General features: G+C 46.9%; 1 protein-coding gene across 1 annotated transcript in view; it reads left to right on the top strand.

The window, feature by feature from the left end:
* Positions 1-4,046: 4,046 nt before the first annotated feature.
* The window catches only part of pdzd2 (PDZ domain containing 2), a 74,823-nt gene continuing 61,359 nt past the window's right edge, over positions 4,047-17,510 (top strand). The window contains exon 1 of the mRNA XM_062543216.1: positions 4,047-4,734. Within this exon, the coding sequence (XP_062399200.1) occupies positions 4,187-4,734 (548 nt within the window). The 5' untranslated portion in view covers positions 4,047-4,186. The remainder of the gene's footprint in view (positions 4,735-17,510) is intronic.

Below are 17,510 nucleotides of genomic sequence, written 5' to 3'. Positions count from 1 at the left end.
AGGACAGAGTGAAGGTTGAGAGAAATAAAATGAGTGGGCGAGAGAGAGGGAAAGAGAAAGAGAAAGGGAGGGAGGGAGAGAGGGGAGGAAGGCAGGAGCAGAGTTGTGTGTGAAAGGTATTTGACTGAAACTCAATCCAGAAGGGGCAGCGAGGGCTCCGGCGTGAGCTGTGTGATCCTGACAGGCAGAGGAAGTGAAGCGGAGCGCAGATGATGATGACCCGAGCAGGCCCGGCACGGCGTCACCTGGGGAGCAGGGCGGGGATGACGTTGTGGCCCTCACCTGAGATGAGCTGAGCTCAGCGCAGACTCAGAGCGCTCGGAAGAACACTGCCAGGTCCTGGCCAGCTTTGGCCCAGATCCATGCTGGCCCACACCAAACCCCTGTGGGATGTAAGGGGGGGGGGGGGGGGGGGTAAAGGGGGTTCTTTTGATGTTTTTATTCACATGGATTACACATGAAGAGCTCTTGCACCCCTAAATCTCTATGTGGTCTGCCAACTCCCGTTTGGTGACGCACTGTGTTTATGAACGATGAATATCCAGTTACATGTAGTCAGACGCTGTTAAAACTGAACAGTCAGCAACTCTGCTGCTTGCCCCCCAACCCCAACCCCCCAAACACACACACACACTTAAAACCTCTCTGTGTTTGTTTACACTAGCTGATGGGATAAAAGCCACTGTAAGCAGGCAGGGATGACACTCGCCGTGCGCTCTGCAGGGCTTTAGCCCATTGTGTCTCGGCGTGGGATAATATTGGGCAGATATGGCATCTGCAATGAATATCAATGAGCGGAAATCTCGGCAAAAGTGTCCTCTTGAGCTTTTAATCCGCCCCACACCACGTTCTTGGTCCCTGATGTGGGTCAGTTTCAGTAGGAGGCTGCAAAGCCGCCAGCTCTTTCATTTGCGGTTCAAGAGGATGTCCACATTGGCAGAAGCAACACACCCCCCCACCCCCTCCAAACCCCACCCTTCCCCACCCATTACCACGACCAAACCAATAAATTGCTGCTGGCTGCAGGCTGTTTGCTAACACTTTAACAGAACAAGTGGAATTCCCGGGTCGGCTTAGCACATCAAGCCCATCCATCTCAAGCTGAGAACCACGCGGCGTTACGAAAAGAGATTAAAGGGGACGGCATTGTGACATAGAATGTGACCTGATTGTAGAACATCCCTGTTCTCCATACCAGAAAAAAACATAATGCTCTATACGTCGGTGTGCGTCACACGTAACGCAACGTAAAGCACCATTGTTTACCATAAAATATACACATGTGATGATGCCCCCGTTAAGCATGCTAACGCAAAGTGCACATACTGAGGAGAGCCATGCTTGCTAATGTGTGTGAGGGCGACCCTGGTCTCGGGGCGGATGAACCGGTAGGTAGTCTATAGTGGAGCGCAGCGAGGTCATTGTGCTACTGGGGACAGGAGGGAGGGGAGGCGGTAATCCTATTACACGCCAGCCAGCCAGTCAGCCTACAGCCTCCTGGCCCTCCACCGGGGCTGAGTCTGGGGGCTGCCCTGTCTCTCTCTCTCTCTCTCTCTCTCTCTCTCTCTCTCTCTCTCTCTCTCTCTCTCTCTCCCTGTCACACGCTCGCTCAGTCACTCGCTCGGCAGAGTGGGACAGGATGCGACCGCACGGCCACCGCTCTCCACTTTAGGACAAAGACTGACTGAAAGGGCGAGAGAGAGAGAGAGAAAGAGAGAGAGAGAGAAGGGGGGTCAGAAGGAGGGAGGTACGGTCACTATTTTTACTTGTTTGCTATTGTGAGGTCAGCAGGACGGTGAGGTGATATTATTAGTGTGTGTATCCTGTAGTAAAGAGGTGTTTACGGATGTGGAGGGTAAACTTGAAACTGTGAAAGATCCCTGTACAGTATAGGTCTAATGTTTTTCGGCCTGAAAAAGCTTTTCTTTTTACTGTAGTTGATAGGGTTAATAATTAATTGAATATTTTTTTCCACGATCATATTGTCACTGTATACGTTTCTTTGCCAGTATTGTTATAGTCTACATATACTGTACAACAACATTGTTATTTGCTATTTAAGGGTCAAGGAAGTTTTGATTTATGCCTTATTTATGTAGTATAATGGATAGTTTGTGTGACAATAGTTAAATAACAGTGGCAAAGCTGTGGTGCAAGAAAAGACTACCCCATGCCAACCCTGTGGTGAAATGTAGCTGGCATCTCTGTGAGAACCATTTTGTCTTTGACTAAAGTGTTCCATTCAACACCAACACAGAAGTTTTACAAGGACAGAAACAAACAGCAGAAGCAGCGGCAGTAGTAGAAGGAGAAGCCATGTTTGTTTCCACAGGCACAGGCACAGTGGCTCTGGCACATGGTGGACTCTCTCTCTGTGTGGAGTCATGAGCCACTAGAAGATGGATTGAGGTTAAACTCCTTGGCTGAGGGCTTCGCTGAGTCTCCCATCCACTGGATCTCTGCAGAGGAGCGTCTCTCACACAGACACACAGACACACAGACACACACACACACACACACACACACACACACACACACACACACACACACACACACACACACACAGAGAGAGCTCCATCACGCTGGTTGATACTCTCAGCACCCTGTCACAACCCGTCTCTATTTCTCCCCACATCTCTTGTGTCACTCCATCACTTCAGGTTTTTCTTTTTTTTTAAACACAACTTTGGAACTTTGGACTGTTTTGTTCCCAGACTGTCTTCATAAATCTTCTGTAATCTTGGGGCTTGCTCGGGGCTCATCACAAGACATACACGACACACACAGTTTGATTATGATTCCACAGGGAGTAGTGGAGTAGCATTGCATGTAGTAATCATGGTGTGAGTGTAGGGTGTCTAACTTACGTAGATGTGCTCCTTGTAGCTAAAGGAGAGAGGTGAACGAGTGACGGGCACAAGAGGCAGTGCTGCAGTAATAGCCGGGTTTTGCTCTGCTGGTGTTCAGCCTTCCTACCCTGCTGCCTCCCAATCCCGGCAGTTATTTTCGGCCGCCGGGGGCCCGAGAGTAGTAATTTTACAGTGGTCACTGCCAATGCTGTGTACTTAAAAATGTCAGCAATGCGGTTGTTCATGCATGCTGCATGGTTAGAGTAAAGAACGAGAAGAAGGAGAAAAGACGACCCCAAAAAAAAGAGAGGCTGGACTCTACCACTCAGCATCTGGACGAAGCCTTAAACCAGGTCAAAGCCATATGAGCCTCTACACACACACACTACTGGCCGGGGACTCTGTGTGTGACATACCGTATGTGACCAAATTAAGTCCGAGTTCAGTAGGGCTTAAGGGAAACACACACTGTTGTTTTTTTTTTCCGACTGCTTTTCATTGGCTTCTTTCGGACATATTGTGTCAGTAAGTATTTTTGCAGCTCTCGCTTCCTCTGCGGATTTGCGCAGACCTCTGTGCTCGCTCGCTCGCTCGGCACTGCGCTGCGCTGCGTGCGTTTTCAACTGGAAGGGGAACACAGCCGTTCGCATGCTGTGTGCGAGAGCCTCCTCTTTCATGTTTTTTTTTTTATATATATAAAAAAAGCTCACACCATAGCCTTTTTATATCTAACTGGCCGATTATTTATGTGCTTTTTCTCTCTAGGTGAAGCTGCATGGCGCCACAGTCCTAAAGACCCTCAGAAGTGTCCGGTTGCCTCGCCGTGATTGGATCAGCGACTTTCCACACACCGAGCCGTGCGGCTAATGGCTCCGGTTCTCTGGTTTCCCCTCAGAGGATAGACCCCCCACCACCAAGCACCGGCCCCCACACCCCCCACCACCCTCCACCCTCCAACTCCACCACCGACCCTCGATCTGTAGTAGCCCCTCCTCGGTTTTCCAATTTCGGAATGACATCATGTCGCTCCGAGCTCTGTGTGGAACAGCATCCCACCTCGGCTCTCTGGGTTTAACGCGTGTGCACATCACCGCTTACTAGCTTCACCCAGAGGGTCCAGCACTAACACAACAAGAGGAGGAGGAGGAGGAGGAGGAGGAGGAGAGAAACACAGGGATGAAGATGCCCGGGAGCACGTGCCGTGACTTCGCCGTGGTGGCAGTAGCAGCGCCCGCTGGGCCCCGCGTCGTCGTCGTCGTCCGGCTCCTCTGCTGAGCCGCACCGCGCGTGCCCGCCCGGGTGGAGATGCGCTGGAGGTCCGGCCTCGTCCAGCCAGGATGCCCATCACCCAAGAGAACGCGGCCAGCCACCTCCTGCTGCTGGAGCGCTGGCTGACGGAGCAGCAACAGCATCAGCAGCATCAGCATCAGAATGGGGGTGAGGAGGAGCGGAGGCCTACGGACGGCCTGGGCCCCGGCCTGACCCAATGCCAGGCGGCCATTCGGAAGCTGGCGGAGTACATCCAGCTGAACTTTCTGGAAGGAGACGACGCGCCGCCGCCGACCTCGGAGCCCAGGGAGGAGTCCGAGGCGGAGGTGCGCCCCGTGTACCTGACCAAAGGCGACGGGGACGACGGAGACAGCGGCGAGTTCGGCCTGAGCTTCGGGAACATCCCCATCTTCGGGGACCCCGACGGCCGCAAGAAGGGCGGGCGGCGGAGGCGGCAGAAGGGGGACAAGGGCCCCGTGCTGGACGTGGGCTGCATCTGGGTGACGGAGGTGAAGAAGAAGAGCCCGGCCTCGCGCTGCGGAGAGATCAAGCTCAGGGACGAGCTGCTGTCGCTCAACGGACAGCTGATGGTCGGGGTGGACGTCACTGGAGCCAGGTAAGGCCTTTCGCTAACTCATGCTGTTTTAATCACTGATTTCTGCTGCGTTCTGACAGCTACTTTGTCTCTTTAATTAGAGCGAAAGTTCAGATCCTAAAATTGTCTCATATTACGTAGAAGAAAAAGTAGTGCTAAAAGTAGTTATAAGTTATTGAGAGTGGTGTTATTGTTGTAAAGTTAAACAGCTCTGACATGGTCGATCCAGATTTGTACTGGTTGGTATTACTTTTTACTCTCATCAAGGAAGTTTACCAGTCCTCAAACTTCCTTTAAAAATGTATGCAGCTCTTAAGAGACCCTACAGCACAATTTCTAGTGGTTTCAAAGGTTGTACAGCCACATAAAATGCTCTCACAACATAGGTATTGAATGGAAATAAGCATGGGCTAAATATTCACACTCTTAGTCTAGGCAGTTGGCATTTCATCCAGACAAATTATGCTTTCACTCTCAGTTGAGCTTTGAATGACCTTGGAAAGCGGGCGTGAATATAAAATACGTTTTTACTTTCCTACATTTTCCTTCAGTCTAAAATTATCCTGACAGTTCTTTTTTTTGGCTTTGTTTCCTCTCATACTGGTATGTGTAGTTGAACTTCCAATGACTTTACCCTTGACCCTGTCTAGATTAAAGCTGACCTCATTTCAATAGCAGGATGGGCGCTGAATTGAGTGACTGACTGACTAGTTATTGTTCCAGCTGAGACCCATAGTGCATTATCGTGAAGCATTAAAGAGTTTTATTTGTCGGACTGAGTGTGAGATACGATTGGATGTGGACGCCATTAACATGCCACCCTCCCCCACCCCTGCAATTAACATGCTGTCAGACGTGACTTGAGTGGGGGGATGCATGGGAGACAGACACAGAGACAGAGACAGAGACAGCCACATGTTCTATTTGAGCCCAGAGACCCAGACCTCCCCAGGCTCGGTGCTCTCCCCCTCTCCTGTGCCCCCCCAGCACCACCTGCTCTGCTGGGGAGGGAGAGAGGGAGGGTGGCCCTGGGTCCCCTGACACAGCTGGGCCCTGAGGAAACAGCAGCACTCTTCATACACGTGTTCATTGGCAGCGGCGGTAGTCACCATAAGCTCCTGTATAACTGCAAGTGTGGTTCACATGCCAGTGACCCTTTATTGCCCCTGAATGCCCCCCCCCCCCCCCCCCCCCCCCCCCCCGTATTCCTGTATCAGTGCAACCAGCAGTGCCACATGCATGCATGCATACAGGCGCAGGCAGCCTTATTCAGGGGTACCCAGAGCCCTTGCTGCACGGCCCCACACACTGCCTGCTGTGCCCCCAGGGTCTGCCTCCCGGCCCCCGAGCAGACTGGGGCTCAGTGGGGGGGGAGCTGGACAGCAGCCAGGACTGGACGTGCCCCCGATGTGCCCTATGGTCCAGAGAGAGAGGGAGGGAGAGAGAGAGAGAGAGAGAGAGGAGAGAGAAGAGGGAGAGAGAGAGAGGAGAGAGAGAGAGAGGAGAGAGAGAGAGAGAGAGAGAGAGAGAGAGAGTAGCTCACATGAGACTTGCAGATGGCTAACTTCACGCCTGGCCCTCTGTCTGAGGATTGCGGAGGGGGGGGGGGGGGGGGTTGGACGGGGATGGCGATGGGGATGTGGGGGTGGGTTATGGTAGAGCTCCACATTTTCTCCCCTGCCTGCCGGGAAGATCGGACTGTACAAACCCAAACAGAGCATCTGATCCAGACAATTCCAGACAGCGCAGTCTACTGAGACAGACAGTCACATGTATAAATCACTGCTTCCGTTCGGTGGAATGGGGTCGGCCGCGGTGTTTGTCGAGCTGGTGGAATCTCCGCCGTCGGAACAATTGGGGAAAATGTTCGTGTGTACATCTCTCTCTACCCACTTCCTCCTCTGTGCCATCCTCTATTGTGTCACTGTTTAGTCGTCCCCTGAGAAATTTAAGGGCACTGTGGCATGGTGGCATGGTGGCATGGTGGCATGGTGGTGGTGATGGTGATGGTGGTGGTGGTGGTGGGTGTCTCTCTCTCTCTCAAGCAGATGGAATCAGACAAATGAAAGATCTTTTGTAAACCCTATAAACTGCTCGCACCCATGTGCCCTCATTCATTGCTGGTGACAGAATGCAGCATGGGTATTTATGGTCAGTCTAATAGGCTGTTTCATGACCACATGGGTCCCTCCCCTCCCCACCCACCCCACCACCCGCCGCTGAGCCTCCATGGTCCAAAGACAAGCGGCCACATGCGGACTTCATGGGCCCAAAAATACACTCCCAACCACAGTTTCTCTAGCATACACGCACTCACACTCGTATACAGACACAGACACACTCGCATGCAGATACACACACTACTACACATAGTTCTTGCGTACATATTGCACATAAAAACAGTTATTGTGGCCTTTTGTCAGTTTGCTGTTGTCATCCGACAACTCCGTTGGGTTTATGGGAAACACGGCTGGCGGATTGTTTGGTTGATTGTCACACGATTGTTCATCTGCGTGTTGCCTCGACAAACATTGGGATGTTTTGGCCGCAGGGGCACGACATCTCTGCCTGTCAGTGGACATCAGCGCTCTTCCTCAGCGTGGAACGCAACACTCCGGCGAGGAAGGGAGGAGGTTCCTGGGAGGGGTTGGTGGTTTTTACCCAGAGCTTCTGTTGCCCTCACACACACACACACACACACACACACATACACACAAACTAAACACACACACACACACAATGAGAGATGTAGACACGGACTTAGATATACACACATATCATTTTCTCAGGCTTTGGCCGTCTCTGTATCAGAGAGAGACATAACAGAAAGGTCGGATGGTGAATGTATTTTGAGAACGGCTGGAGATGGCAAAAACAACAGTTGTCAACTCTCAAGACAAACTGCCTGATGGCGTGTATATCAAAGACAAACACGGAGTACAAGACATGTGGGAACAGTGATTACTGCCCATGTTGCCCAAAACAACTTTGTATCCACCCCAGCTTGTCTTTTGCCCATAAAATACACAGAGTGATTTTCAAGTTAGAACTCTTTTTTTTTTTTAAATATCAAAGGATTTTCATAGATGTCTTTCCCTTAAAGCGAGTCCTCTTCCCTATCATAGATAGATAGATATATAGATACTTTGAGATCCCCAAGGGGAAATTCATATGGTCATTAGAAGAGAGAGGGGTTTATTTGGTATCCGAGAGTTCCCTCTAAGTTCTTGGAGTCATCTCTTTTTGTGGACTAAGGGGCCGTGGCGTGTCACAGAGGTCACAGTTTTCACCGATTCTCCTCCAAAGCTCTCTTAAGACGAGGCCCCTTAAGCGTGCACTCACAGGTGGTCTCGGAGCTTAGCGGGCAGTTTAGACCTCCGCTGGGCCTCCTAGACCGAGCACCCAAACATGAGCAGGCTGAGGGAAGAGTCGAGCCCTAATCTGGCTCGAGTCTGGCGGATCTGTGCCAGATGCGAGCCGCACGAGAGCCAGATCCGTCCCAGAGCCCACTGCTGTCTAAGCATCTTAGGAGAGAGCCCCCATGCTTAAACCATCCCTGAAGAAAAAAAAAATCACTGATTTCTTCCGACAGCTGAAAAACCTTCTCCAACACTAATGTGATTGGACGTCAACACAGCCCCATGAAACACAGCCATGCCCATCTGTGTCTGTGCTAATGTGCCATAACAGGTGTGGTGTGGACAAATACACGCTGTGCGTGATGACTAAATAAATCAACAGGGGTGGCGATGCTGCCACTCGGCACTCAGCTTTGACCTCCGACCCCTCTCCAGAGCGTTGTGGCTCTCCAACGCCGTGGACGTGCCTGACATAGCGAGGAGGACGGCAGCAGCGGCCTGCCCCGAGAGTCAGACAGAACGACGGGGGCCAAACGATTGGCAAACGAGCCGCAGACAGGACGCTCCTCTCCTCTCCTCTCCTCTCCTCCTCCTCTCCCCTCCGCTCATTCCTCTGGTGTTGGCCGAGGGAGCTCGGGGAGCTGCCGTTCCCACAGAGGGCTTGCCAGAGGCGGGCTGGGGTGGGATAGGCAGCGCTGGCAGTGGCCCTTCGGGGCTGGACGCCACTCAAGCACGCGGTGGAGCTCCGGCCTGTGAATGAGAGGCAGACGCAGACCCACAGCACAGAGGCACAGAGGCACAGAGGCAGAGAGGCACCGAGGCACAGAGGCAAGCATGATGACGGAGGACTTTTTATTTATCACCAAAGGCTTCTCACGTAAAAGGTCTCAAGTAAATAAATACTAGCCACCGGTCCAACAACACTGGCCACTGAAGAAAAAAAATCGCCTCCTCTCCCCGCGTTTTTTTAACGTGTCTTCTTGTAATTTTGGTTCCCTCGGTGTTTTGCTTTATGGCCTGGCCTCGGCATCTGGCCGTACGGCCGCATGGAAAAAAGCTCAGTGGCTTCCCTCCAAGACGGCAAAGTGCCTCTCCACGTGGAGAATGAGGGCCTGCTTTCCACCGCCTCACCAGGGCACTGACGCTGAACGCAGCTGAGGAGCATAGGCACACACACCACATACCACACATGCACCCACGCGCATACACACACACACACACACACACACACACACTCATACACACATGCCAAGTGCTGTACACACCCCTCCTGCCACACAGACACACATATACAAATACAGTGACATACACTCAGCACAAACATAAACAAAGAGAGAGCGAGAGAGAAGGAGAGAGAGAGATTGTGAGAGAGAGGGAGGGAGAGAGAGAGAGAGAGAGAGAGAGAGAGAGAGAGAGAGAGAGAGAGAGCGAGAGCGTGAGAGAATGAAACTGAGCTCCATCTGCATCTGTGAATTAAAACCCAAGGCTTTAGACTGGTTTTCATGAAAGTATTGCCATGGAAATGTTTAAAAAACAACATCAGAAGGAGGCGAGCGAAACTTAAGCTAACGAATGAACCCTGTATCCATCCAATCAAGTCATCTTAGGGTTTGAAGAGTCCAACAGAAAATATAAGAGATCTTTGAGACTGAGGGGCAGATGTACTAACGCTTTTGCGCCCACTTCAGGCGTATTTGTTTCGCAACGTGCGCATAGAAAGATGGCGAGGTATGTATGAACGGGCCGCAATGAGGTGAAGGCGCAGACTGCCTGTCGCGGGAGCTGAAAATGGCAAATTGCGCTTTTCCGTCTCATGCATATGGATTTAAGGGAGTGTCAGTTGATAGTAGGAGGTTCGTGTAAAAAGATGGGAGGAGAAGCGTTAAATGCGCCTAATTATGTATTCCCCTGTATGTACTAAAACTGCCCATGAAAGCGCACGTCTATTTTGCGCCTAAATATTTCCGCCTTGTAAAAGCAGGTGTTAAATGCGATTTGCTGTTAAATGCATCTATAAGAGAATCATTCAAAGACAACAAAATCGCTAATTAGACCACCAGTTTTGCGTCTTTGTACTACATCAAAAGCAACCTTAACTTTCGGTGGCTTTTCGAATGTTTACTTTCACTTTCACGCCATCCGCTTAAACTTTCCTACTTGTTAGATTTGATAAATCTTCCATAGCCTACGTGCACAAGTAAGGCTAGTTTGAGTAGAACTACTGCTCTAAATTATGTTCCTGCTTGTTGACATTATGCATTGTATTATTTCATGGTCGCTAAACGTCGGATTCTTTTTAATGTTGTCATCGGTTAACTTCATTCAACTGCGCTTCTGATTGAAGTGTCGTTCAGTTGTTGTCCTTCGCAAACTGCGTTAGGGGGCGGAGAACGGCGCAGATTACCCAACGAATTTCAGGATTGGTAAATAGGACGTAAACTGAAGTATTTTAGCGTGTGCTTTCTGCGTGTTGGCCTTGGCGCAAAAAACATTACGATCGCTATTCTTAGTACATCAGGGCCTGAGACCCTCACAAGTGCATCGGTGGAAAGTGATTTATCGGGCACTAATCATTAATTAATGATTAATCACAAAACGGTTGCGGTTCTCTCTCTTCCCCCGAGAACCGCAAGGCGAACCAGTCCCGCGTTGGCTGGGCACTTTCACCAGAGAAGTCCTCCTCCTCCTCCTCCTCCTCCTCCTCCTCCTCCTCTCCAAACCACTGGCATCCAGCCTGGCCTTCGCTTACTGTACACGCAGAAGATCAAAGCGCCTCTGTGTGTTAGCGCTTACATTCGCTGTTGTCTTTGAACTGCGATCCCTCTCTCTCCCCTCGAAGTCGGGAGATTTCGGGTCCAGCTCGCCGTGGTTTTTTTGCGAGCTGGCTGTTGTCGGACAGAATGGGTTAGTTCTGCCATGTTTTTTCTTTCTTTCTTTCTTTCCTCTTTCCCCAGACTCTCAGATCTAAGTCTTTTTCACATTTAATCTTGGGTCCCAGACAGAGTGAATCAGAAACTCCTCGGGTGCTGCTGGCATGAGCAAGACGTTCCCATAGCCTCGGTTGCTCAGCCGGTCCCCCTGTGCACAGAACAAGAGCAAAAAAAAAAGGGGGAGATTAATGTCTCGTCATTTCTTTTCCATCAAGTGCATTACCAAGTTTGAAATCCTCCGCGGCAGTGGATGTTGCCCCATCTGAAAAGTCTTGTGAGGTGGGGCCTCCACTGACAACTTATGGAGAGCTCATCCACTTGAGGATTACTTGAGTAGAGGATGAAGGATGAGGAGAGAGAGAGAGCAAGAGAGAGAGAGAGAGAGAGAGAGAGAGAGATAGCTGTAAAGGCATTTCGGTAACCTATTTTGTGGAATTTTCGTAACCTTAGTGGCATTTCTGTAACGTTGTGTGGCATTTTGGTAACGTCCAAGTGGCATTTCTGCAACCAAATTGGCATTTTAGTAACATTCCTTTTTTGAGTGGAATATTTGTAACATATGAAATAAAAAGCTTTTCGCATACAATTGAATATAATCTGAGTTACTTACCACCCTCTTAGTGTCATCATGCAAAAAATGTTAAACATTTTGTTTATACATCTACAGGAGATGGAATTATCATATTGCGTCTATATTCTCTCTCTCTCTCAGTTATTTACAATTATTTTCATTTGTAAATTAACACACAATTAAGTAATGAGTCATTCATAGGTTTAAGAACAGAAAATGAGCAAGTTTATGAATGAGCAACATTCACAAGGCCAGAACTGAGAGACTCAGGAGAAGCTTCTAACCTCAGGCCATCTGAATCATGAACTCATTCACTCCCCATCCACACATTCACTCCCCAGCTCTCATAGACACTTCTTAACATTTAACACCACAGACACACAAATACCTGACTGCAGCACATTATATACCATTATATTCCCATTGTAAGTATCCCAGAGATACATCCTAAAATGTACTGACTGTGAGTTCAGCTGGTCAGTTTGTAACGCCCATGTGCCACGTATGAGGTCAGATATTTTGGATTTAGAAGGGTGGAATATGACTTTGCATACATTAAATGACATCTACACATTAAGTGCTTTCAGGAAATACTAGTGCAGTGCCCGTACAAACAATGTTTTCCAAGACACTTGTTGCCCAATTACATCAATCAGGCAACAGAACCGCTAGGGCTGTAGGCAACCGCGGTTGTTGATGTAGAGTAGCCTATGCAACGTTACGTTACTCTAACAGACTGCTTACCAACATGGGTGCATGTGTGTCGGACTCAGCACGTTTTCTCCAAGATCAATGATGTTGAAACTGTCCGTTGTTTCAGTGAGACATTGTAATTTCCATGAATGGCAACACGCGAGTTTGTCAGCGAAATGGGCTTTTTTTTTCTATGCTGGAGTGAGAGTGAGATGGGGAGTGGCTAGAGTTAGAGTGGCTAGAGAGTGGTAGAATTGTATTTTGCTTAATTTAACGATATCTTTGTCATTTTTTGTCCAAAAACGACCAAACTTTGCACTGCAGTCACGAATTCCATTAGCAGAGCTGCCAACTTTTCAAAAAACCTTGGAGTGAGATTCTGTCGGGAGTGACCAAAAATGTGTCCTGCACTCAGCCTAGTGTTGTCGCGACACCAAAATTATTGTTTTGATACCGATACTTTTTCGATGTTTTTTTACCATTTTAGTGTATTTGGTGATTTAATCATCAGTTGCCTTATATTGAATATTGTGTGATTATTCACACCAGTGGCCATCCAAGATTTTGCTTGACCCTCCACACACACACACACACACACACACACACACACACACAAAGAGTGAGAGAAAATTATAGTCATGTTTCTATAGGCCTACCATATATTTTGGAATTCATATAATTGTACATATTTGACAACGTTTACTATTTTACAATCTGTATAATTACTAGTAGCAAAAATGTTTAGTCATTTGTGTACTGATTTCAAGACTATTACACTTAGTCATATCTTTAAGTGGTGTGTAGGTCTAATTGAGGGCCAGATGTACTAACGTTTTGCGCCCATTTCAGGCGTAACGTACGTGCATAAACATGGGGAGGATATGTACAGACAGGCCGCAATGAGGGAAACGCGCAGACTGCCTGCCGTGGGAGCTGAGAATGGCTATTTGCGCTTTTCCGTGTCATGCATATTAATTCCTGGGCGGATCAGCTGAAAATGGGTGTAACGCGCAAGTACAGGGGAGGAGAGGTGCTAATAGCGATTGATTAAGTATTCCGCCATATGTATGAAAACAGCGCACGTCTATTTTGCGTTGAAAAACTTCCGCCTTCTGAAAGCAGGTGTAATCCAGATTGCGGTTAAATGCGTCTATTAGAAAAACTTTTAGAGACAGCTGAATCAATATTCAGAGCATCCGTTTTCTTCATTGTATTATGTCAAAAGCAACCTTAACTTTTGTTTGCCTCTCTAAAATCGTATTTTGTCTTACACGACATAGCCTACACTTCCCAATCTAGAGGCATTATAATCATATCCCAAGTCTACGTGCAGTAAATATTTAAAGTATTTGTAAGTGGATTCGTAGAACTACTAGGCCTACTCTGTCTGTCGCTGCTCGTTGACATCTCTTTGTATCATGTATGATCGCTAAACTTTGATTCTTTTTAATGTTGCAATATTCAACTGCGCTCGTTGTTCATCTCTGCATGCGCAAATGGCGTGTTACAGGGGGCGGGAACGGGCGGCACTGAACGCAAATAACGTAATGAAGTGACAGCTTAGTAAATACCACGCAATATAGCAAAGCACAGCGTTCGCACTCTGCGCATACAAAAACTCGCTATTAGCGCTGTCTTAGTACATCTGGCCCTCAGTGCGCATTAGCGGTGTGCGTAATTGAGTGCCTGTCGCTTTAAGAGATACGTGAGGGTAGCTGTAGCCTTCGCGAGTGAAAAAATGTTTGCATAATAGCCTAGTGCATGACAAGGATATGTGGAAGCAATTTGTTTTGCTTTCTGTGTCATTAGATAAACTAGATGTACCGCAAAGCGATACACAACATGACCGCCGCTCAGTCCTGCACATTCTCTCCGCAAATATCAATCACGCTTTTGTTTCCATGCTTGCTTTTGTGTACGAGTGCTTCTCTGTCTATGAGTGTGTGTGTGTGTGTGCGTGTTTTATGTGTCTCTATGTGTATATGTTCACTGTGCTCTCTGCTGTCACTGTCACTCCAATATCAGATCACACACACACATACACACACACACACACACACACACACGCAGGCACACACACACACACACACACACACACACACACACACACACACACACACACACACACACACATACACACATGCGAATGTGTGTGCCCGCGCACACACACACATACACAGGCACGCACACACACACACACGCACGCGCGCGCACACACACACACACACACACACACACACACACACACAGAGAGAGAGAGAGAAAGAGAGAACACACACAGAATACACACAGATAACACAAAACACACACAGACACAGAGAGAGAGAGAGAAAGAAAGAGAACACACAGTGTGTGTGTGTGTGTGTGTGTGTGTGTGTGTATTGTGCATTTGTGTGTGTGTGTGTGTGTGTGTGTGTGTGAGGGTGCATGTGTGCATGCGTGTGGGCGTGTTTGTGCATGTGTTTGTGTAATTTTTTATGTACATGTGTGTATGTGCTGGTGCCTGTGTGTGTAGGTATGTGTCTGTGTGTGTGTATTTATGTGTGTGTGTTCCTGCATGTTTGTATGTTTGTTGCACCCAGAGGAACCATTCTCTTTTGAAACATATATATTTGGAAACTAGTTGATTAAAGGTTTCTAATGGTGTCACTTATATGTTTCTAGGACAAAAACGAGCAGAGATTGAGATGTTTGGAACAGTTTTTCAAATCCCCAGGGGGGGATTTAGACTCCAGAGGGTTACAGGCCGATGGGTATACAGTCCTGAATGTACACATAAATCCATTTATTTTATAGCCCCCCATAGATGAAATTCCACAAAACGTGGCATACTCCCAGAGGGTGTCAGGTTAATCATACACATGAAATTTGGTGCAGTTCATAACATCTCATCCGAAGATAGGGGCGATTAAAGCAATATTACATTGCATTTTCAAATTTTACCATGGGGGTGCAAATCACAAATGACTGGTTATAAGCTAAGTTGATGCGAGCTCTTGAGACCAACATACCATAAACATTTTGTCATCCTCGGTGCTGACAAAATGTTAGTCTACTGGGGCTACATGCCCACCAAGTTTCATGTGCCCCGGTGTTACGGTGTCCCGGGAATCGTTTACACACGCACACACACCATACATCCATTTTCTCACGCAAAACAACATCTGATCTTGGGCTGATTTTGCCTGTTTACACACGCACACACGCCATACATCCATTTTCTCACGCAAAACAAAATCTGATCTTGGGCTGAGACCTGAGACTCGTTTGTTCCTTTTCAAACTCCTCGACGGTAGCCTAGATGGCGCTAAGAAGCGTTTAAGTTTGCGATAGAAGGAGGAGACACCCACGGGAGAAACCTTTATTGTCGAGAAAATCGCCAATCTGGTCAAAGACTAGGTATGTTGTTACAATCAATGTCACGAATCATATATAGGCCTATCGTTAATTAAGAACTCACCCTCTTAAACTTTAAATCTTCAAATGAATTAGTTTGTGTGGATTTGATTCCCTACATGTTAACTTTAGACTAACTTGTTGCACTTTTGTTGCACTGTTTGTTTGCCGGAACGTGGGGATGAATAATGAAACATTGCAAGACACTCATCTCTCATACGATCCCATGAAAGATTTTCTTCGACTTGTTATTTTGTATGTATGACTGCCGCTAGCATAGCTAGCGAAGCGGTCATATAGTTGTTGTCAAAGTGTTTTTTTTTTTTTTTCATCATCGATTCTGAATTTTTGGTCAACAGGCAAAAAAAACATGCAAAGTCATATTCCACCCTTCTAAAAGCAAAATATCTGACCTCATATGTGACAGACGGGCATTACAAACTGACCAGCTGAACTCACAGTCAGTACATTTTAGGATGCATCTCTTGGATACTTACACCTAGGTGCCTTAAATTATATATTTTCTGGAAGATCTTGATGAGTAGATGTCATTTAATGTATGCAAAGCCATATTCCCCCTTTCTAAAAGCAAAATATCTGACCTCACGTGGCACGTGGGCATTACAAATTGACCAGCTGAACTCACAGATAGTACATTTTAGGATGTATCTCTTGGATACTTACACCTAGGTGCCTTGTATCATATATTTCCTGAAAGCTCTTGATGTGTAGATGTCATTTAATGTATGCAAAGCCATATTCCACCCTTCTAAATACAAAATATATGACCTCATACGTGGCACACGGGCATTACAAACTGACCGGCTAAACTCACAGTCAGTACATTTTGAACACAGACTGCTAGACATGTGAAAAGTCATCTGTCAGTATTTGTCAATTGTAGATATGTGATTCAATGATGTACATTTTTGATATTGTTCACAGCTAGTCTAAACCTAACCCTAGGCAATGTTACATTAATGCCACAAATTACACTTTTACTTGTAGTGCTCTCTTCCGATATATTTTTTAAAAAACATTTCCAACAATATTGTAAGCGTTACTTTACTGTCCAAAGCTATAGTGTTACCTTCCCCCTTAATCTTATGCAGGCTGAAATCACAAGCATTTTATATTTCCCATTCATTCTCATTCATTTATATGTGGAAATGTCTATATTTTTTACTTATATTGTCATAAATGTCAATAGTAGTATTTGTCAAGTAGATATGTGATTCAGTGATATAATGATGTAAATGTTTTTTTGATATTGTTCATAGTTTGGCTAAACCTAACCCTAGGCAATGTTACAGAAATGCCACAAAATACACTTTTACTTTGTAGCGCTCTCTTCTGATATATTTTTTCAAAAAATGTCCAACAATATTGTAAGTGATACTTTACTGTCCAAAGCTATAGTGTTACCTTCCCCTTTAAATTTATGTAGGCTGAAATCACAAACATTTTATATTTCCCATTCATTTTCATTCATTTATATGTGAAAATGTATATATTTTTTACTTATATTGTCATAAATGTCAAAAGTAGTATTTGTCAAGTAGATGTGTAATTAAGTGATATGATGATGTAAATATTTTTTTGATACTGCTCATAGTTTGACTAAACCTAACCCTAGGCAGTGTTACAGAAATGCCACAGGAACGTATTATTAGTTCATATTTATCCTTTAACCAATCTTTCTGAAACTAACTGAGGGTGTTATGGGGCTCCCCTACAACAGGTATTGATGAAAAAAAACACTTGCCTCACTAATGCACAACTTACAAGGAACCACACAATATAAAACCTTCAAGTCCATAGTAGCATATATGATCCAAGGGGCTCTTT

This window comes from Sardina pilchardus, chromosome 8 (genome assembly GCF_963854185.1).
Source record: "Sardina pilchardus chromosome 8, fSarPil1.1, whole genome shotgun sequence".
NCBI lineage: Eukaryota > Metazoa > Chordata > Actinopteri > Clupeiformes > Clupeidae > Sardina > Sardina pilchardus.
Note: the sequence above shows the minus strand (reverse complement) of the source record. Positions and strands in the feature narration are given on the sequence as shown.